Source organism: Alligator sinensis, unplaced genomic scaffold (assembly GCF_000455745.1).
Source record: "Alligator sinensis unplaced genomic scaffold, ASM45574v1 scaffold1075_1, whole genome shotgun sequence".
NCBI classification, from domain to species: domain Eukaryota; kingdom Metazoa; phylum Chordata; order Crocodylia; family Alligatoridae; genus Alligator; species Alligator sinensis.
In genome coordinates, this window is record NW_005842277.1 from 1,505,508 (window position 1) to 1,527,609 (window position 22,102).

General features: G+C 41.8%; 1 protein-coding gene across 5 annotated transcripts in view; it reads right to left on the minus strand.

The window, feature by feature from the left end:
- LOC102380336 (protocadherin-11 X-linked-like) overlaps window positions 1-22,102 on the minus strand; it is a 611,220-nt gene that overhangs the window by 415,343 nt on the left and 173,775 nt on the right. For all 5 annotated transcript variants that reach the window (XM_006027939.3, XM_025209272.1, XM_025209270.1 and 2 more), the window contains exon 3: window positions 1,927-1,974. In XM_006027939.3, the coding sequence (XP_006028001.1) occupies window positions 1,927-1,974 (48 nt within the window). The remainder of the gene's footprint in view (window positions 1-1,926; window positions 1,975-22,102) is intronic.

The window sequence follows — 22,102 nt, forward strand, 5'->3', positions numbered from 1 at the left end:
CTTCTCAGCCACAGTGGCCAGAGAGAGGGATGCAGGGATGGCCTGTAGCCATTGTGGGCCACCCCACTCCCCCTTCTTTTCCCCCAGGGACTCCACTATCCCCAGGACCTGGGTCCCCATTATCACTGCATAGATCAGGGGGTGAATCAGACATTCCCAAGTTTCACAGTGTCCTCAAATGGGGCATAACTCATTAGCAGAACTGGGGGGAGGGCTGGTTGTGGGTCCCTCATGTTGTACTGCAGCAGTGGTTGCTACACTAGTAGCAGGGGCCAAGGAGGCACTCTGGGCATCTGAGACGGGGAACCAAGGTATTGGTGCAGGTCACAGTGCATGACTCTACCTCTCGCTGCAGCTGGATGCAGCCACTGCTTCACAGTGACAGGGGCTCCACTGGTCAGGCCACCAGGGTTTTCCAGCAACCACCCTGGGATTCTAGCAATGTCCTATGCTCCTGCCTGGAAATCTCCAGTGTTTTCTATCTGCTAAATGGAGGCAGCTGGCCACACCTCACTTGCTTCTGAAATTTTGGGGGGAATCTGCCCATTTGCCCCAGCTTGAATTTTTAGTGTACCCTCCCCACCCCCTCACTTAATATGCCATAATCTTCCAAAAAGGCCAAAAAAGTCTTGCAGCACCCCAGATGCACATGGCCCAGACACCTACCAGCACTGGCTGAGCTGCAACGCTCACAGTGCAGGCCCAGGCCCAATGTTCTGCCCCCTGTCGCCATGACCCAACCAGAGGTGAGCCACCCACATTGGCTCCTGCTGGGAAGGAGGGGGGGTCCAAGATGGGGTCCAGATAGCAGGGTGCCTGGCTCTGGCCTTGAAATGTGGTGTGCAGGAACAAGTGTCTGGGTCCACAGGGCTGTGCCTGAGTGCAGGGGCATGGGAGGGTCCCTAGATGAGTTTGCAAGAGCCAGCATCAGGGTCCATGAGGTTGTGCCCATATGTAGGAGTTCTCCCAGGCTCAGTGTCAGGTCTGTGTGTACATAATGGGGTATTTTGTGATGGAGTGCCGGGGCACATCTCAAAAACTCAGGTGCCCAGATCCCAGGACCCATGCAAGGGACACACCCTTCCACCCTCTGCCTTCCTGTGGTTGACAGATGGCTGGAGGCAGGAGGCAGGGCTCGGGAGAGGGGCTGTGCTGGCTTGGCTCCAGAAGAGCTCAGGGGCGGGGCCCACTGGGTGATTGGCCAGAGCAGCTGAGCATCGGCCGAGTGTTAGCGCACTCCATGCAAAGGAGGCTGGGATGCTGGAGGACACTGATCTAAACTGAATCAATAGAGGAACTGGTACAGAAGTTGGATGTACCTTTCTATACTAAACTGATCAGATTTGAATTCACATTGAACAATGGTTCCACCATTTTTAGACCCATCTAAGTGTGCCAAACTTCTGTATGGTTACAGGTTTAGACTGATTTTGATTACTTAAAACAGTCTAAATGTTATGTGTGTACCTTGCCTTGGTGTAATGTACAACTCAGTATCAAAAGCTACTCCATGAAAATGTCACAGATCGTTATCCAGTACAAGTTATTTCAAATCTTCCTGATGGAGTGGAGTAGTACCCCTTTTTACAGATATAGGTAACAGAAGAAGATGTTACATTCTTTCATCTTAAAACTAACTAAGCACTATAACTCACAGCGACTCAAAGTAAAAGAGATGCCCATGTCAAGACCAGGATTAGCTGAAAGAAAATCTTGCTCAGACCACCAAATATTCTCTCCCTCTTTCTCGAAAACACAGAAGATTACATGCATTTAAGCAACAGTATCAGCTCAGATGTCTATCTTTTACTCTGTTTACTTCCCTTAATTCATTGTTAGAACATTCAATTCATTGTATTCATGCACTGTAATAACAAATTGGTATTTTTTTTCTGAAAAAACACCCTGCCATATATACATATTTACCTGATCATTCGTAATGGATCCAAATGTCCTTTTCGGAGCTGTTTTAGGCTGTCATGTAAATACAAAATTAGAAAGGTTTTAAAAAAAAGTGCAACAGTCAAGGAGACTAGTAAATACACAACTATTTAAAGACAGACACTGAACATGGTACATTGTGACAGGTCTTTCAGTGCAGCTGACAGGTCAGTATACAGAAACCTAAACTCCTAAGGTCCAATCTTGCACAAACATGGGCAGTCTCAATGAACTCAGTGGGAATACACAGAATTGTGCAGAGAAAGCTAAGCTTAGAAACAAGTGTATGCATGACTCAGTTCTTAACAAAACCCTGATGGAATGAACCAGAAAAGTGCAGCTTTCAATCAGTGTAGCTGATATTAATATTGTCTGTTGTGTCCAAGATGACTTAGGAATTTACATTTGCAAAACAGAAAACTGATATACTACAAGAGTTCTAGTAGATGCCAATGAGTTAATAGATCACAATGGCTTGTTCTATAAATTAAAAAAAAATACTAAAATTTTATAGCAACAATGTACAATGCTGTGTGATGCATAAGCACTCTAGATTTAAAAAAGAGATAATTCCATTTACCATTGTGTTTGAGACTATCAAACAGTATTTGTTCAAATTATGTATGAATGAGGGGCAGTTTCTGTAAAATCCATTGAATCCTCAAATTTCATCAAGGGCAGGCCTCAGCACCTTCTGTATCAGGCCCTAATTGCTAGAAAAAACTTATTTGTAATATCTAATGCCCTGATCCAGCAAAATCTTATGTACATATTAAACTTCAAGCATTTTATTTGGAAAGTTAAGTTAAACATATAATTATAGAACTGTTTAGCTAAAATGCCTTTTGTACAAAGGTCAGCATAAAGACAGTGTAATAAACGTAAAAAATGGCAACAAAAAAACCCCCAAAAAGCAATTTGGTCCTACAAAGTTCAGCCAACTTAAATCCTAAAATCCAGAATTAAAAAAAAAAAGAAAGCCATAGCATTGACATCAAATTACATAGAATGTTGCTTCCAAAGCATCCTAAAGTGTTCTGAGAAATTCTAAAGAAATAGGTCATCTGTTTGCTAGTTCCTGAACATTTCAGGGTATCAAGGTAGAAAATATCTGCAGTGATTCTAAAAACATACAAGGGAGGTACCCATCTTCTGGTGATGTTGTAGCAAGAAGCCTTTTTTCGCCCCCCCCACCCCATGTGAAGCCCCTCCATATGACAAAAAGCCCCTTTTGCAGTATTTGCCTCCTTTTGGGGATGCTTTCTCTTTTCTAACTTGTCTTCCTTCCTCCCTCTTCTTCTTCTATTATATTATTATTTTTTATAGAATATAAGGTGTACTTGTAATAAAAATATAGTTTGTAAATGCTTTCATAGGTATAAAATAGAATTCTGCATCAATATGTCCCCCACTCCCCCACATTGTATTTGATCTATTTGTTGTATGTGCCATGGCATTTCACTCTTTTATGTGTTATAGTCTATGCTTTTTAATTTTGTAACAAATGTACTTTAAGTTTAAAAGTAAGTTGTACCATGTAACAATATTAGCAAGGGTGGGAATCAAACCGCAGCTTCTCTGTATGGAGTGGGTCCCTGAATGAATCTTGATTGATTGCGTAGCACAGTAGCTAGACAGGAAAACAAGTTAACGAGCAGCAGTTAACACCTACAAAATCACAGACTAAGGAGAGGAAAGGATCAATACAGAGCCAGGAACTCCCTGAAACTTCACTGTTTAAGGTACAGAAGCCCTGGTTTGAACTAATCACAGCAGTGAATTAATCAAACTTTATCAAGGGACTCCCAAGACTGCACGTACCTGCGGACATGACCCCTGGGGCTGACAGCTGCCATCCAGCAACCACCAAGGGGGATGTCCCATGAGGTCAACAACTCCTGGATTGGGTAAGCCTGAAAATTGGGGAATCACCAAAGTCTGCCAGAGAGGGATAAAAGGCAGTGAAGAATGACCCGCAATGGCACCCTCTTTGACCTGACCAGCACCCTGCCTACCCAGCCAGAAGGACCAGCCGGCGACCCCCTTCTGAAGCAACATTGCACTGAAAGAAGCCTTGACTGGCTATTGACGGTGGACTCCACCGCTTGGGGATAGGCATATGGTGACATTGGTGCTTAGTGTTCATAGCTAGCTACTGTGAGTGTGTGTGTGTGTGTGTGCATGAATGGGTCTGTGTTTGAGGGGATCAGCCCCAAGTTTTATGACCTGACTTTTGCATCTGTCTAATAAACTAGAATTTTATGATGATCCTGTGAGTTGCTCCTTTGTAGTCAACAATGTGACAGGCATCCTGTAAAACTATGTATAGCAGAGTATCAGAGAGAAGATTATAGAAATCACAGAAAATTAGGGTTGACAGCTGGAGAGGGGGAGGGGGTCATCTGCTGGGGAAGCCTGAGTTGCTATTCAACATGAGAACCCATCTCATGTGCTATCTGTGGCTCCTCTATGTCCTGCTGACCCCCTCAGATGAGTTTACAATTGCCACCACTATTGACACACTAAGCACATGACCTGATCTCAGCAGAGGTGCCCCAGCTGCCTAAGAAGAGTCCTACCATGCACCGCCCTTGGCTTCCCATGGCAGAAGGTCATCTAGTCCAACGCCCTGCTCAAAGCAGGACTATCCCCAACTAGATCATTCTACATGTGGAACACAAAGACATTCAAAAAGCCTGAGCCTGAATTGATTCAATCTTTGCAGGTTAGTCTAACCTGGCTAGGATAAATCAGTTTTGTAACCAGATGGACATCCCAGAAATGCAGGCACATGCCTGCAGTGGCTCAGGCTAGCAACCGGGGGATGCTAGAGCAGCCCTTCCTTCCCTTGGACAGTGCTGAGCTGAGGCCAGCAGGACGTTCTGATTATGGAGGGGTTCCCCGACTTCTTACCAGCCCAGCAGGGAATTGATAACAGTGTTTATCACCCCTAACTCAGTGTTTATCACCTCATTAAGAAAAGAACAGAGGGACATTACCAGCTACCTGTTGATTCTCCCTTTGTCCCGTCTGCCACAGCATGGATGGTAGCCCGCATGTGGTCCACTAGCTAATGTGGTGTGTCTGTGTAAGGCAGAGGAGACAGATGAATCCCTGGGAGTGGGAAGCCAGGCAGACGCCTACAGTCTGTGTTGAGCTCCAGCCAGGGAGCAGAGGGGAGGGGCCAGCTCTGCTGTGGAGCAGAGAGCTCTACCCAGCCCAGAGAGCATACCGATGCTGGGGTGTCTGATTTAACTTAAACCAGCAAGGGGTCTTGGACAGACATTGTAGAAATTGGTTTAACCCAAATCAGTTAAGTCTGATACTACATTCAACCAGGTTTACCTCAGCCTGGTTTCAGCCATTTTCAAACTGGTTATGTGCACTGAAGATCTCTTCTGTTTCAGGTTTAAACCAGTTTCTGATCACTTAAAATGGTTTATGTGTAATGTCTGTTCCTAGCCTAAGAGATGGAACTAAGCATTCATCCTCTCTCTCTCTTTCTCTGTCACTATTTCACTCTGCAGACTACATGATAGCTAAAACTAGTGACACAAGTTTTGCAAAGTTAATTCTGAAACCAGTCCCACTTTACTCCTAGACAAAACACAAGAAAGATGCATACATGGAAAAAATAACAGCACCTGCACACACACAACCCCAGTATCCTTACAACTCAGAGGCATTTGGGGAACAGAGCCACTTCATATTTCCCATATATTATTATTTAGTAGCTAAAATGGGCAGCTTGTTTTAGAAGCAAAATCTGAAAACTAAAGTTACATTTTTTTTTTCCAGTCATGATATGCTTTAGGTAAAATGTATGAATTCCTACAGCAAAGCTAAACCCACTGAGCATAGAGATACAGTATATAAACACTAATAAATCCAAACCAATAATAGTGTGAGTGTCATAGCTCTATAAAAATACACAGATCCCTAATATGCTGTCCCAGCTTCCCAGCAATGCCACTGAACTGCCCTGGATCCCACAAACCACTCCTGGGGCCAGGTTTACCTGTGTTCACTGGTCCAAGGACCTAGTAGCTTCAGCGGGAATTGGGGGATTGGTGGGATCAGGTAACTCTCTGTCCCCAAAATGGCATATTTTTAGCCTCCAGCCCCTCCACCCCCCAGACAACCACCCCTGCAGCAAACTAAACCCTGCCAATCCTTCATGCACCTCCTCCCTCCATCAGTTCTGGCATCAGCAAACACAACACCAGAAGTGGCTTTCAGGATCTGGGTGTTTGGTGGGCTCAAGGTGTAGCAAAACCCCCAGTGTTTCTTTTTATTTATATATATTTTGCACTGGGGTCACACAATAGAGAGGGAGAGAAAGAAAAGCCAGAAATAATTGGGGAAGGGAATGCGTGTGTGTGTGTGTGTGTGTGTGTGTGTTTGCATGCGTTGTATGTGTGTCTAGAGCAGCACTGAAGAGAGGGACAGTCCTGTTTTAAATACCAGTCTTGGGCATCTCACTGAAAACAGGACAAATGCATTCATTTGCCCCAAATGATGGGATGTCTGAAACATGCTTAAAATAAGACTGTCTCATTGAAAGTGGGACATGTGTCTGTAAGTGAACCAAAGTAATGCCAAGTTTCCATTTTGTATGTCAAGTCTCCATCTTGTGTTCTCTGCCTGGGCATCCCCTGTGTTACAAAACTGTATGATTCACGTGCCCCTCCCATGTAAATTGGTTCCCCGATGAATGAGAGTGATTGGGAATGATTGAAATACAATGGTAGCAGGCCTCTACTGAACGGCCTGTAATGACTGGGTCATCACCTCACATAGATTCATCCAGGAACCATGGACCTCACCCAGGAACAGAGACAAGAACCTAGCATTTGAAAGACAAAAGACCCTGCAGAACCAACAACTCCACTATTGTACCCCACCATTATAGAAACCCGAAACTGCACATCCCTGCATGGAGCACACATGCTCAGCATGCTAGGGGCTGACCCTTGCCTGGGCATGCCTCCTGTCACTAGGGTCACACAAGGTCTGCCCCTATAAAAAGGGGCAGTGAAGACAGACCCAGTAGGACGCCCTCTCCATCTGAACCAGCACCATGCCACACCACCTATCCACCCAGAGGCCCTGCCAGCGACCCCCCTCTGGACAACACCTACTGGACAAGACCCCTTTCCAGCCTGAATAGGTAGCTTTCACCTCTCCCCCACCCCCTCTTCAACCAAGGACTTGGACTCTACTTCTCTTCCCTACCTGGACTCCAGTCCTTCCACTGAGTCTCCTTCTCCTGCTGCCAGTATATGTGTGTGTGAGTGTGTGAGTGTGTGTGTGTGTGTGTACCAATACATTAATGTAGCTGTGTAGTGTGTTGTCTGTTTAATAAAACTGTTATTTGGACCCCTAAATTGGGTTTTGCTTTACTATGGTTTGGCCCTGCTCCAATCTCTGCTCCTCACCACTTTAACATCTGTCTCATTTCTCCCTCTCCTGCTTCTGGCTCACTGCGACTTCCAACATCTATCCTGAGCTCCTCTCTGCCTCCAAACCCCCTGTTTCTTTGCCACTGTCTTATCACCACTGCCTTTTCCTTTTCCCCTGAGCATCCAGGTTTCTGCCTCAGTTTCTTTCCTGGCTGTCTCCTCCTTGCCACCACTTATCTGTCACCTCCCCCCACCCCAATATCTCAGCTGTCTGCCTCAGTTTCCAGCCCCAGTCTACCTTAAGTAAATGCAAGCCTCAGTTCCTCAGCCAGCTTCTCTGTAGTCTGCCAGTTCTAATCCTGGTTCTGGCAACTTTCACTCCCTACACTTTAACTCACTCTCTCTGTCACCTGAACCTTTCCCCAAGTATCCCAAGTACCACAAGCACACACATACACACTGTACCCTCCAAGTTAGGAACTTACCTGTGCGTATGTGTAGGTGGGTTATATGCGTGTGAACTGGTGTGTGTGTGTGTATATATATGGCATTGTGTGCATGATATACGAATTAGTGATCTGTGTCTAACTTTTGGGGTGTATAGTGTATGTGCTTGAATTGGTGATAGGTATGCATGTGCCTAGGCTGGTTTGGATGTGTATGTGCCTGAGCTGGTAGTGTGTGTGTATGCATCTAATTAATTTGTGTGTTTGTATATGTGCAATTGTGTCACACCCTCCTGTCTAACAGCATAATATTGAGATCCTGAGAGTTGGCCTGACCCCACAGGCCTACAAAGGTGGGAGGGAGCTTGCTGTTTCATGGGGGGTGGGGTGTTCATCTGGAAGTGGGGGGACCCACCCAGGGCTAAAAATAGCCTGGTGCTGGGGGAGGAAGGAGCAGGTTGGAAAAGTGCAACCCTGACACTGGGGATGGTGGATGGACTGTTCCAGTACTAGGGCTGCACTGGGAATGTGGACAAAAGTTCAGTTAGATCAGTCTAGCCAACCTAGACTAATAACTCAGTGCATCTCTGAGGTACAGTTAAATTAGATTGGGTCAACCATTTTTGCCTAATCTAATCTTCCTGCAACTTCTGTACAGCTCGCACTTAAATAAACCTATTGAGGGATCTAAATGTAAGGTCCACACATATGCAAACTAATTTTGATCGGGTGTCCATTTTTAACATGATCTAAGCTCCCCAGACATCTGTATGTATCCTGAAAGATTAGGCTAAATTATAGCGCACACTCGTTTAAATCTAACAGGATTGTTACTTCCCTTGTGTACTGTACCCAATGGTCGTGTCCAGATGAGTATGGATGTGAGGTATGTGGTGCTGCAGATGCATCTGCAGCTCCACACGCTGCACAAGCAGGTGTTCCCCACACTGCTACCTAGTAGTGTAGGGTCCAAAAAAGCCACACTGAAAAAAGCGGGATGGTACACATGGTGGCAGCGCACACTGCCTCAAACCGGAGCCATGCTCTAGCTGCCAGCCAGGCTTCCTGCCATGGATGCAGTCCAGGGAGGCCCCCATGATCCACCCCACCTGGGGTAACCTGCCATGTGCCAGAGTGAGCATGGCCTGGACATTCCCCGGGGACAAGTAGCAGTTGTGCCACTGCTACTTGTCCCCAGAGAAACAACTGTCTGCACTTGTCTGGATGTGCCCAAATTGGGTAAAATGTATGCAACTGGTGTGCACATACTAATAACAATGAATGAGTCCCAAACAAGAAACTGCAATTAGAGAGCTGTGAAATATTTTGCAGCACAACCTGAAACCCATGCAAAACTTGCCAGGTATGGATTATTATTATGAACTTGAAACTCAAACCATATTTGTTAAAAATATATCTAAGCCTGGTTTCAAGTGAATTTGGACCAATGTAAGGTTTTGTATCATTGTTGTGCACACTGTTTCTCACAATTTTGATGCAGTCAGCTGAAATATAAGTCTCAACTAAGTTTAGCTTAGAGATTCAAAAACAAAATTCAAAGTGGAACGTGGGGCTTGAATATAAATGAAAAGACTTGTCTATATGTTCTGATCCTTATCTAATTGTACCAATATGAAAAATCCATAAATGCCAACTGCATCTTATAAGCTAGAAATGTAAAGGATGTGGACTTGGTCCCAAGTGCTTATATATTTTTTTGCCTCAACTTATGTTCTTAAAGCAAAGGGGGGAAAAAAATCCATTTTTCTATCCACATTCTCAAAGCTATGAACTCAAAGCCTTACCCTCTACATTACACAGACCGTAATACAAGGCAGAGACTCAGTCCAAATAAAGAACAATGAATCACTTAATTCCAAAAGTGAGGAAAGCTTTAAAAAAACCCAAAACATTGGGTAAAGAAACAGGAGTTCAGTGACTGCCTCAGTGTTTCATATTCTGAATAAAAGAAACATTTGGTGACAAAGTCTTCCAGTGCTTTCTGAAGATGCTCAGGCCTGGGAGAGTTCCAGAGCAGAGGTACAACTACTACGAATAGCCTCCCACATGTTTTCACCAAACAGATGTGGTGCTTAGATGGTACTTACAGGAATTTGCTCTTGGCTGATCTTGGGGATTGCAACAGAATGTAAGGGTGGAGGCACTCTCTCAGATATGTAGAGCTCAGACTGCTTAGGCTTTGGAGGTCCGAAATAGAACCTTGCGTGTCACCTGGAAAGCTACTGAACGCCAATATAGGTCTCGGAGCACTGGAACGATGTGCTCTTGGTGACCCACCACTGTGAAAAGGCAGACTCTGTGTGTTTTGCACCAGCTGCAGCTTCTGGATCATCCTCATGGGCTCTTGCCAACCACCATTAGCTTTCTCTTGTCTGGATTCAGTTTCAATTGGTTCACCCAAATCCAATCCTCAATTGCTGCCAGGCACTGCGTAAGGTCAAGACTGCAGCTGGGCCACTGGATTTCCCATCCTTACTCTTATTTACTGGATACTTATTATTTTTGCACATATTGTGATAGTACAGAGAGTCCCATTCAAGGACTGAAAAAATTCTCTCATTAGCATCACAGTATATATAAAAATCTCTGAGAGGTAATTAGCAAAGCTTGTAGTGATGCCTATAGATAAGCTGTCAGATTCTTTCCATTTTAAGATATTGTTTTTATACTATATCAGTTTATTTAGCTACAAAAGGCTAAAATCTACGTTGAAAGTAATCACCTGGCCTGGATGATAATGCAAATGATGGTGTTCTGGCCAATTAAGGACCTGACAAACACTCCTCTGGGTTTCCATGGTGTCCTTATGCCATCACTGAGACACTGAGACAGGATGAATTGTGTCTTCCTATATTGTAAGATATCCTATGTAAGTGAGGAATAGTGTAACAACCCAGATTTATGTAAGAATAATTATTTTCTTGTCAGATTGTCTCTCAACTTTCATGATAGAGTTTAAAGTTTTTCCTCCAATTCAAACTCAATTCAAACTCACTGCATAACTTATACCATGATGTTTGCACTATGATATCTATACATTACCTTTATGTCACCATGGTATAAAATCATGATAACATGATTGGGAATTATAATGTGATCTGTAAATTTAGTTCAAATAGACCCATAGGTATATAAATATTCAACTGTTTCAGAAGTATAATTTAATTCTCACAGTTGCCCCAATAAAGAAAGGACATATTATTACCCACACTAGGATCTAGGATACTGGAGTACAAAGACTTTATCACTCATCCACTGATTCTCAGAGTATCTGGTTACAGATTTAGGAACTAAGCCCAAATCCTTATTACCAGTCTGGAGCTTTAAGCCCCAGAATATCCATTTATTTTAGGGCAGTCTCCCCAAAACCAATGTAGGCAAGAGAACTAGAGAAATAACTCTTCTCCACATCACATTACATTAGCTATGATGAGAGACATTCACATACATTCAACTGAACAGAAGATGGATTCAGTGCATGTAGGACAGTTTAAGGTAATGAATATGACTGAACTTTGTTCTATATACATCCAGTTTTTTCCACAGCCTGAAGGAGGTTTCCAAAAACATCTTCTCTTCTACCAATCTCCCTACAGCAATCTCCCTACTTTGCAATAACGGTAGAATTTGTACAGCAAAGAAAGAATTCAGCAGTTATGTTAACTATCTTTTCATTTGATTAAAATACAGAATTTGTAAAACACTGTATTCTAGATGTTATACCATTAGAGATTTTATGTATTTTCCAATTAATAGCAACAGGGATCAAAATAACCCAATATCTAAAAAATAAGCATTATAATGTGTTTCATTGGCATTATTTTCAAACCCATTATTGTGCTTTAGGGGGTAGCAGGTAGAAGGTTGTTCTGCATAGTCTCAGAACAAGAACTGAATAACAAGACCATTCTGCCCTGGCAGCCAGAACAAAATACCACCAAGAACCTAAACATTAATCATGTTTCAGCAGTGTATACCTACAGCACTCTCCTTTTCACTACCCACTCCACGACTAGTCTGTCAAACAGAATGAGATTAGAAGAGGCACCCACAAGTGCCCAGGAAAATACAGATAATCTTAAATTCTTAAGAATTTCCCCAAGTGAAATGTACAGCACTCTCAGCTTCCACTGATTTCAATGTTAATTGCAGACGATGGAGTCATACAAATTTGGCTTATAAGCACATTAAAAAAAAGCAACAAAACAACAATATTTTGATATGGCTTGTTTTATGCACAATGCATAGAAATCCATAATAATTAAGTCAATATATTGGTTTCATATAATTATTTCTGTCACAACAGTTACTAAGGGAAACAAGCATGTGTTTCTCTCATTCTCTTCAAAGCATCAGCAATTTTATTAAGTTATATTTGCACAAAAAAGAAATCTTAACTTCTGATTTTGATGCAATAACCTTATTTATATCTTATTTTTAATGTAACACTTAAAAGCCAAAATGTCCACCATGAGCAAATTTGTTTTCGATGTTGTCTATATTGTTAATTTTCAGGAAAAATGCTGACAAATACTTTATTTGATTGATATGGTTGGCTCTCTCTCTCTCACAGATGCATACTTCACCAGACAGAGATATACCCAAAGTACTGCAATAAAAATTATCTTTATTTACATAATTTGGGGGGGGGGTTCTTATACACGCACCAAACCTTAATGTCAGTGTTGTCACTGCATTATGAATTTAGACACATGATATCCTGGGGGAAATTTCCAGTTCATGTTGGCAAAATATGAACAATAATCTCATGTAATAGCACTTTTTTCCCTTTCATTTGTGAGTGTTATTTCTTCCTACATTTGCAAATAATCTTTGGGGGTTGTAGGCCTGGGGCAAAACCTGCTGAAATAAGCATTATATTAAGCCCCTATGAGACCTTTGTTCTTTGCAAAGATATGTAAAATCAAAGAAGGGAAGGTTTGTGTTGAACATTTAACTCCCTAAAGGATCATTTTTCGCTTTGAGAAAAAAGATAAAATATGCTTTGGCAAATGATAAAAAGTTATCCATTTTGCCTTGTTCTGAATAAGAAACAGATAAGCCACCTTACTAAACTATAAAGGTGCCTGACATACACATGTGAAAGACACCACTTCGCTACCTATTGGAAGGTAATAAATAACACTGCACTTTCAGAGTTATAAATCTGGTAAAGTTGCCCAGAAGAAACATACAGTGCCAGTAAGTACTAAAAATAGTTCGATAGAGATTGGATTCTAAAACTGATTAAATAAAAGCTGTTTACGTACTTGATCAGGGAATGCTGGAGAAAGACCAAAAATTTTCTTTCCAAGCTTTTCTGATGCTTGATTTATCAAGAAACCAACTTGACTATTTCCCCTCTATTATTACTGATTGGTATTTATCTTAGTCAGTAGAACAAAAGCAAAATATCCACCTGCTGTATGGTGGCAGGACTACTTGGAAAGCCAGAAATCACACACACACACACACACAGCAGAGCAAAGCAAAAAGCACCAGCATACTATATAAAAGTAGTGAAAGCTCTAGTATACACATTTTCATTTAATTAAGCATCATTATTAAGTATGCTTTATATTATTTAAAGTTCATTCCTTACGACGAGTTTAGTACTAAAAATCCTAAAATTAAAGTGACATTTTAAACAGATAATTTGTACATAGTCTATATCACTGGGTTCTTGACTTCTGACCTCACAGGCCAGATGAGTAGTGTCAGCCCAGGCCATGTGCCTGATATCACATACAACCTGATTCCACATACCAGTACCATCTAGAACACTGGGAAATTTTATCTGGCCCCAGAAATCTGGCAAAAGGAGAGCAGTAATCAACACTGGCACCTCTACCCCCTACCCCCCCACCACCAAATTTTCATACCTGTGGAGACAACCACTGGCTGATAACATGGTCTTGTGGGCCAGAGGTTGACCATCACTATTCTATGCTCATCAATAATAATAACTTAATTATATCCTAGGCAATCTAAGAATGTATAATGACAAGTAAGATTGAGGTTTTGCTTTTGGCTAAGAAAATGCATCACTACAAATAATCTAGTTTGTGTACATGCACATATATGTTTCCTTTGACACCTGTCAACATGCAAAAATCTCTCTTAGGTTAAGCATGTGGTGCTTTGATTTCAGATTGGTTAGCTCAAGTTTAAAGCGTCATTTAACACAAGGATGCTCAACTGATGGCTCATGGGCCAGGTCTGGCCATACAGCCATGCCATCCAGCCCACAGAGGTCTCCATGGGTCTGAAGATTTAGCAGCAGGAGAGCAGGCAGCAAATGCCACTCCCTGGCTGCAGAATTCCTTGACCCCTGGGGAGCCCTGCCAATGAGACAGCATGCTGGATCAGTGGCCAGACATGGCTTGGGGCGTACTCTGAGCACAAAGAGGCTGGTTAGAGGTGGTGTGGGGCCCAGTCCTGCAACATGAACGCCCGAAAAGCAGCACAGCCAGTGTGGAGTCAAGGGAGGTGGTGCACAGCCCCAGAGAAGTGGCACAGAGCTGAGGGAGGCAGCACAGAGACAAGGGAAGCAGCATGGAAGGTGTAGAGTCCTAGAGGCATTACGGAGCTAAGGGAGGCAACATGGGCAGCATGGAGCTGAGGGAGGCAGTATGGGCAGCACGGAGCTCAGGAAGGCAGCATAGAGTCCCAGGGTGTTACAGGCATCACAGAGCCAAGGGAGGCGACATGGGCAGCACAGAGCCCGAAGGCAGTAGCATGGGGCCAATGGAGGCAACACAGGGCCCTGATATGATGGCATGTGCCCCAGTAGATGGTGCAGGGCTCAATCCCTGAGCAAGGAGCCGTGGCGTGGTGGCACAGGGCCCAGTCCTGGTGCGTGGGGTCCAATCTGGCCTGTGGAAGGGCCCCATGACATTCATCTGGCCTGCTGCACCCCTGATTGAACAGTTTCCCAGCTGCTAACATTAGGAATCAGCAGTGTGGATAGCAGCTATACTCAGGTCACTGCAGTCCTCTAGTGCCTTCCCACAATTCTGTTTCTGTGCACAGAAAAGAGGAAGAAGTTCTTTCACAATTCACTAGCAAAGAATTTATAAACTCAGCTTACTGCAGCACAAAGAATTGTGCTACCTATAAGTCTTAGGTCCATACATGGGTTACTACAGCAAATCAAAAGCAGAAGTGTAGCTATTCTTACCTGGACTAGGCTAACTCAGTAGGAGTAATTCAAGTGTAAACAACTAAAGCTAATTAAGAAATGAACTCCTACTCAAAGTAACTCTAGGTGAAACAGGAAAATTAATTTCCCCTCAGGTTTTCATGTTCCTAAAGCTCCTTTTTAAGGTCATTTCAGCCAATGCTGAAACACTGCAACTCAGGGGTGCTCACCTCCAATCTGAAAGCCAGATCCAGCCCATGACGCCATAACATCCAGCCCACAGGGGTCTGAAAATGTGATGGCAGAGGAGAGGTGGCAGCATTAATTGCTGTTGCCCTGCTGGCAAATTTCCAAACCAGTGGGGAGCCCTGCAGGCTAGACAGTACTATATCAGTTATCTAGGGCTGATCTGGACAGTGCAAGGCAGGATCTAGACAGCACAGAGACCAATGCAAGCACTCAGTAGTCATTGAGTTATCGCTTCCAGTGACATCACAATAAGTTAATAGAACTCAGTTACAGCTGAAGTAATGGGGCTTAAGTTTTCATAACTAAAAAGGAATAATACTTAACCAGCTTAATTCACCAAAAAACACAATGTTAAAATAAAGTATTGCAAATAAGTCCTAAAAAAATGCAAGGAACCCAAAGGTTGATCAAGTTCATACTGCTGTCACTGAACATGCTGTTTTGCTTCTGGCATTAACCACCCTACAAAGTACTCCCTTATGGAATCCTGCTATGACCTGGTATGCTTGAGTGGGGAAATCTTAATATTTAAAAATATGTTGGGTTTTTTAAAATTTTTTGAGAGTTTTGCTACATTTCTACTTTTTGATACAAAGGCTTTAACATACGTAACAAGGCTGCTGTATTTTTAGCTATTAAGATATGAAGGCATTCTCAGTTTGTTATAACTATGAAGTAGTGAATTAAATCTGCTATTGGTTGTAGTGCTGAAAGATTTGTTACACACAATATCATAAAATGGCTCATTTAAAAACATAAGTGTCTGGGACAGCTTTACCCAATTTCCACATGTGCCAGCCAACAAATTTCACAGTGGCTGAAATAAAAAAGAAGTCAGTTTTGACTCAATTCACTTAGATAATAGGAGTCAACAAAACAAATTTGCAGGACCAGTCACCCAGTTAAAAATGATTACCAAATGCTGTCATATGGAGGGACAAACCAGGTCAGGAGCTCAAAATGCAAAACGCTGAACAAAACCAACTGCTGAATTGGTCATCCATCCTACTTATAGAGAAAAAAAAACCTGTACTTCCATCTCCATTTATTATTACTATACCAAAATTGGTCCAGTGTGACCACATACACAGGAATCCAGAGAAAAATGCAAATTTGAATGAAATCTTTTCTGAAATTCAACATTATGACTTTCACTAAAGGAGTGAAATCCATAATAAATGACTGAACATAAGCCTAACTGAAACAATAGAGCTTCCAAGCAGCTAAAGAATTATAAAGTTTTTCCTTATTATGCTCTTAGGCACAATTTGATTAGTTCCAACAGCTGCTCAGACAGAAAGACTGACCAATCATTTCAAAGTAATGTACATATGAATATAAATCTTAGTGTTCAGTTTGTTTGTGATTTCCAAGGAAGAAGTCATTCTGTACATGCTTCTAACATTAGCCAGGTCCGCTTTCAAAAGGATAAGAAATAAACTACAGTCATTTGGTTGTACCTATAAGACTCAATGCATTTCAGTGTCTAATGTAAGACTTCCCCTGCCAAAAATTGTAGTGCAAAATTGAAGCTGAAATGCAAACTCTTCATTCCACAACAGGTTCTGATAGTTACTTCTCCACTTCATCTTGTTTAAATATTATCTGACCATTACAGCAGGAGTTGAGAGAGTGCCATTTTCTCTGTTCTCCTCACAGACCTGTGATATGTGTGATTTCTGAAATCCACACAGAATATCTTGTATTTATGGTGAAATGTTGCAATTTTTTAACTTAAATGTTCAACTGAATGGAATAAAGGCTTACTTTGATAGGAGTGACAGGGAAATTCAAGCCATCATCGACAGAAAAAGGAGAGGCTTCATATCGTGGCAGAAGGGCACCCACTCCAAGCACAAAAGCAGGGATGGTGTCACAGGTTACCTTTAAACAGTCATAAAGGCACTTAAAACAAAAGCAATCACTTGTTAAAGGATGTTAACCTCTGCTATGTACCCTGTAAACTTTTTTACATTATGCCACTGCAGGGAAGGATCATCTTTGATCCATTTTAAATCAGATTGTTCTTGGGTATTGCTAGTCCGCTCCAGAGAGATAAAACACTCTATTTAATTCCTAAAGCATCTCAGTATGCACCATTCCCAGTCCTTCCCACTGATTTGCTCTGGGAGCAAACTCTCAACCCTCCTGAGCTATACTGGCCAGTGGGGTGGTGCTGGCCCCAAGCTAACACCCTATCCAACCCCTCTGGCCCCAGCACTTTGACCACTTTGAGTACTACACACAGCTCACCAAGCAGTTTACTGCTTGCTCTAGCACCCCCTTGCAAAGAGCAACAGTCCTACTATTTACCTCCATGAAAACAATAAGCCAGAGAATGGAAACCATTCTCAGCTAGGTCTCAGCTCTGCCACTGTGTGGCATGCATGCAGTAAATGCAGTGGGTCTCAACTCTACCCTGCTGTCAATACTAACCCAAACCCTATTCAGTAAAACACATGCAAGATTTTATTCCTTTTTAAATGATTTTTCAACTCCTTTCTCACTTTCTCTTTATTTCTCCCCCCTTCCCCATTCACTTCTAACACTTTTTTTTTCCAAGCCTCTTCTCCTCCCACCCATGGCTCCAGCTGGCTCCTGGTGGCTGCAGAGTGAAGGCAAGCCACAGCCTCCATAGTGGCTTTTTCCCCTTCCACCCATTAAACCACACCCGGGCAAAAGGAAAGCCACAGCCTCCATAGTGGCTTCTCCACTTGCAAGCTATACACCATCCTCCCCACTCCTCCCCTACCTCAGAAGAGGGATAGAGCCCTAGTTCGTGTCCACACCCTTGCTTGCCAGGCCCTCTAGTGGCAAGTCACAGCTGTGCAGGTCTGAGACAGCATTAACTCTTAACCTGGGATTGCCCTAGAACCGTTCTAACATTATGACAGCACAACATTCCACAGATATAAGATGTTTTAAAGGCAACCTGTAACTGCACCCTTGACATTTATCACCACATTCAAGCTGAAACCTAGAAGATAATTCAAGAGTGAAAGAACAAGTAGTGGGAGGATACAGAAAAACAGATTCAGAGTTTTGGAATAGGATAAAAGTCACTGTAACATGCAGAGGTGGGGGGGGGGACGGGACTGTGAAGTTAAAATGGAGAGGGAAAGCAATTTTGGAATGAAAAGCAACATAATATCCCATTCTCAAATGCCTGAAAGAATGTACTATTACCAAAAAAGAAAAATGTATGTGGAGGGTGAGGAGGAGAATGGAGGAAGGAAGGTGACAATTTGCTTGATATGGCAAAGACAAAAAACATATAATAATTTGACTTGGGAACATCAGCAATAACCAAAGCACTACTACACATCACATTAACAGAGCCAGCAATTACAGTGCAAACTTATAAAAATGTATTTGAATACTGACAGCTGATGACTCAGAATTCACTCTTTTCTTTCTCCAGTGTTTCTAGTTGCTTCTTTCAAATTGTCTAAAATGCTCTTTGCTAGAGCCCCTAGATTCAAAAGCTCTATGGGACTCCAGTGTTCAGACCAGCTATTCATAAAATACTATCCTGGGAATATAAATTATATTGTAATAAAACCTTTTAGGAATAAAAATACTAATGATGTCAAATGCTGAGATCCATGGTTTGATAAAGTATTTAAATCCAGTCTTTGACAGCTGAAAGACAGTCTTTGACACACTGGGCCTTCTCCTCCTTTCTTCATTTCTTTTATAACCATTAAAAATACTATGTTCGTGTTTTTTTGGGGAAATAGCAAGGACCAAATAAATCAACAGTCTCACTTAACTTCAACATTAAAAACCCCTTTAAAAATTAAAATCATGACAAACTATTTTATAAAGGATTAATACTTTTTTTTGTTCTTTTTTATGTGTCAATTATCCTTCATTTCATAATTGATAATGCAGAGACAATTTTCCCAAATTTTTTTCAAAGTGCTGAAAAAAATTACAAACTTAGGAAGTCTCAAGATTACTATCTTTTCATCAATAAACTGTTATTTTCCAACATAACTGAAAAATGGATGGAAGAAAAATATAAATCTGAAAAATACATTGTGGAATCTTTCTTTCTTAATCAAAGATTCATTTTGGTTTAAACTGCACAGTCTTACAAACTCTAATACATATTTATTTGGGTAAAATAAAAATATAAATGAGATAAATAAGAGAAGATATAAGCCAAAATAAATTAATCTAGATGTATTTTACGTGTGCATACATGTGTTTGGGGCCCTTAATCAGTAAGTAACTATTTTGAGTCAAAGCAGTGGTAGAAGCTATAAAGCAAGGGTTTTTACAGAAAACTTAATCAAAGTAGATAAAGAGAAAAGCATAGATATACTGAAGTGATCAGTAGCAGTAGCAGATAGGCCTGGCTTTTACTAAACATTCATACTCTGGAAAATCTAGGCAATGGAGAAATATAGGAAATGGAAAGAGAAAACTCCTGACACACCTGCAATCCAAGTAAGATTAGTTCATGGGGGGGGGTGTTAGTGTACCATTGACACACTCCAGTAGTAGAAAAATGTTTCTTCTCTATTAAGCTTTCAGATGCATCTGTCTCCAAAATGAGCCTAACTTGCTGATATAGGCTGCTACTATCCTGTCGATAGGGTCAAAAAGTGAAAGGTATTTGATGGCATATATGGGTGGTTGTACATTTGCTCCACGGTTTTCTGATTAGAACTTACCAGCGCAGACTCGATTAATTGATTAAATGAGTCTTCTGGAGCATTCTAATTAAACGCTCCAGCATACTGCAGTGTCTCACTGAATAAGCTTTAAAGCACTCCCACCACCATTTTGAAACATGGGATGTTGAATACACGAGACGCTGCAGGCTCCCATAAGCTATTCTAATGAAACATAAGCACATGTATAAGCACTCGTATCCAACTGCCAGGCAATTCTGACAGAGACTACTTGCCACAGCATCATTTCTCACCACTGAGGGAGCCGCTTGGGTGATATTTTTTGTCATGAAAGAATTTGATACAAAATCCTTGACTGAAATACTTTACTGGCACCGGGTATCTTAGCACCATATATGTAAGGTGCAGAGAACCAAGACACTTGACCTTGTAAAGTATTATCCAGGCTTCTAAAAGTGTTAAGAGATATTAAGAAAGCATGAAATAGTTTTTCTTCAAGAGAGTACCTGTATTCATGCATTCACAAGGCTTAGAATATCCTCTACGAGTGACCTCACAATTATGAACCCTACAATGATATGCTCTGTGATGACGTACAGATTTTTAATTAGCTGATTATTATTACACTTGATCTTAGCCAAAAGGCCGATACTACATATTACACTAAAAGCCCTGTTATCGGGCATTTTACTAACTGGCATTTCTATTAACCAGAATTTCCGGCTGGCCAGCCAGGCACAGGAGAATTTGCATGTGGTGGTGGCTGCCGCCACCCACCACTCTGTGCTGGCACCACTCCACATGCGGCTGCTGCCACCCCCTCCCTACCTTTCATGCCCCACTCTGCATCCACCCAGAAACCCGCGTGCTCAGGTAACCAGCCTTTTTAGATTACTGGCCATTCCCCACTCACACTGGAAAACAGGGCTTCTACTGTACTTCATTAGAAGTAAAACCTCTTGAGTTTAAAATCACAATTACATTGTGGTTGTAGCCAAAACTAGATTGTCCTGGACTATGGATAGCAAAGAGATTCTAATATATTAAATCAGTGATGCTCAATGGTGTTCAGCCCACAAAGCCTGTGTGAACAAGCAGTCACTCAACACCATGTCCCTGTCTGAGCTCAGCAGCATGTCAGCAAGGCTCCTGCTGGAGCTCTGCGTGCACAGTAAGCAATCTGAGTTCACCAACATGTTAGCTCAAGCTCTGAATTCAGCAGCAGGGAAAAACATGGAATGAGTGGCAGCATTGTTATGCAGTGACTCAAGACCTGTGCCAACAATTGATAACCAAATATAACTCATTATGTAGGTGAAGCTCTGACAATGCTTTCATATGCTGCTCTTGACCCATTGTGATTTTAAGGTTTGACCTGCTTGTAAAAAAAACTAAGATAGCTCCCCCGACAAAAAGTCAGCAATCCTCTCAAACCTAAACATAAAAGACAAAGAGACAAGATTACACATGCATACACAGACGCACACAAGTACAAAGTAAAATATATACACAAAGACACTATCAAGCACTCAAAATCCTCAAGATAACAACTTGAGGTATATTATAATCAATATCAGGGTTTAGTAAATAATCTAGAGCTAAAATAAAGGAAGCTTAACTGTTTTACCATCTGCTCTAATTATTTGGGCAGACCCATTTTTTTCAATTTCTAAAGTATGTTTTAATAATACATTTTGAAAAGATTAACAATATATGAAAGGAATACTTTCACTAACATCAAATCCTCTTATTTCACTTCAAAATCTAAATATATTTAAAACTGAAAATCAGACATTATAACTTTCGTTTAGTCTAGCTTACAATTTCTTTATTGCATCTCACACATACTCAACTGTATCTGTGTAGCTAAGCCAGAAGAAAGCTGTTCCCTCCAGCAAGTATGGGTTACAGCTAATATAAAATAGGTTTAGTTCTAAAACTAATGAAGTACAAGGGCTGTCTGTACTTAGCCTAGAAGAATAGCAAAGCCCCAAAACATCACTGAAAAGAATCATGGAGTGCAGATTAACAAAGCATAAATCAATGGGAAGCTGCTGTGATGCTGATGATGCTATGCTCCCTGCAGGCCAAAGAAGGAAGCATCACACCTTGGCTTCATGACTAGCATTCAGCTAGAGATACAAGAGATGTTTACTGCATAGTAGACTAATTAGCTTTGCAGTAAATGTTGTGTGTTTACATGAGCACTCCTATTAAACTGGAGTAAACTAATTTACTCCTCATGCCCCAGTCATCCCC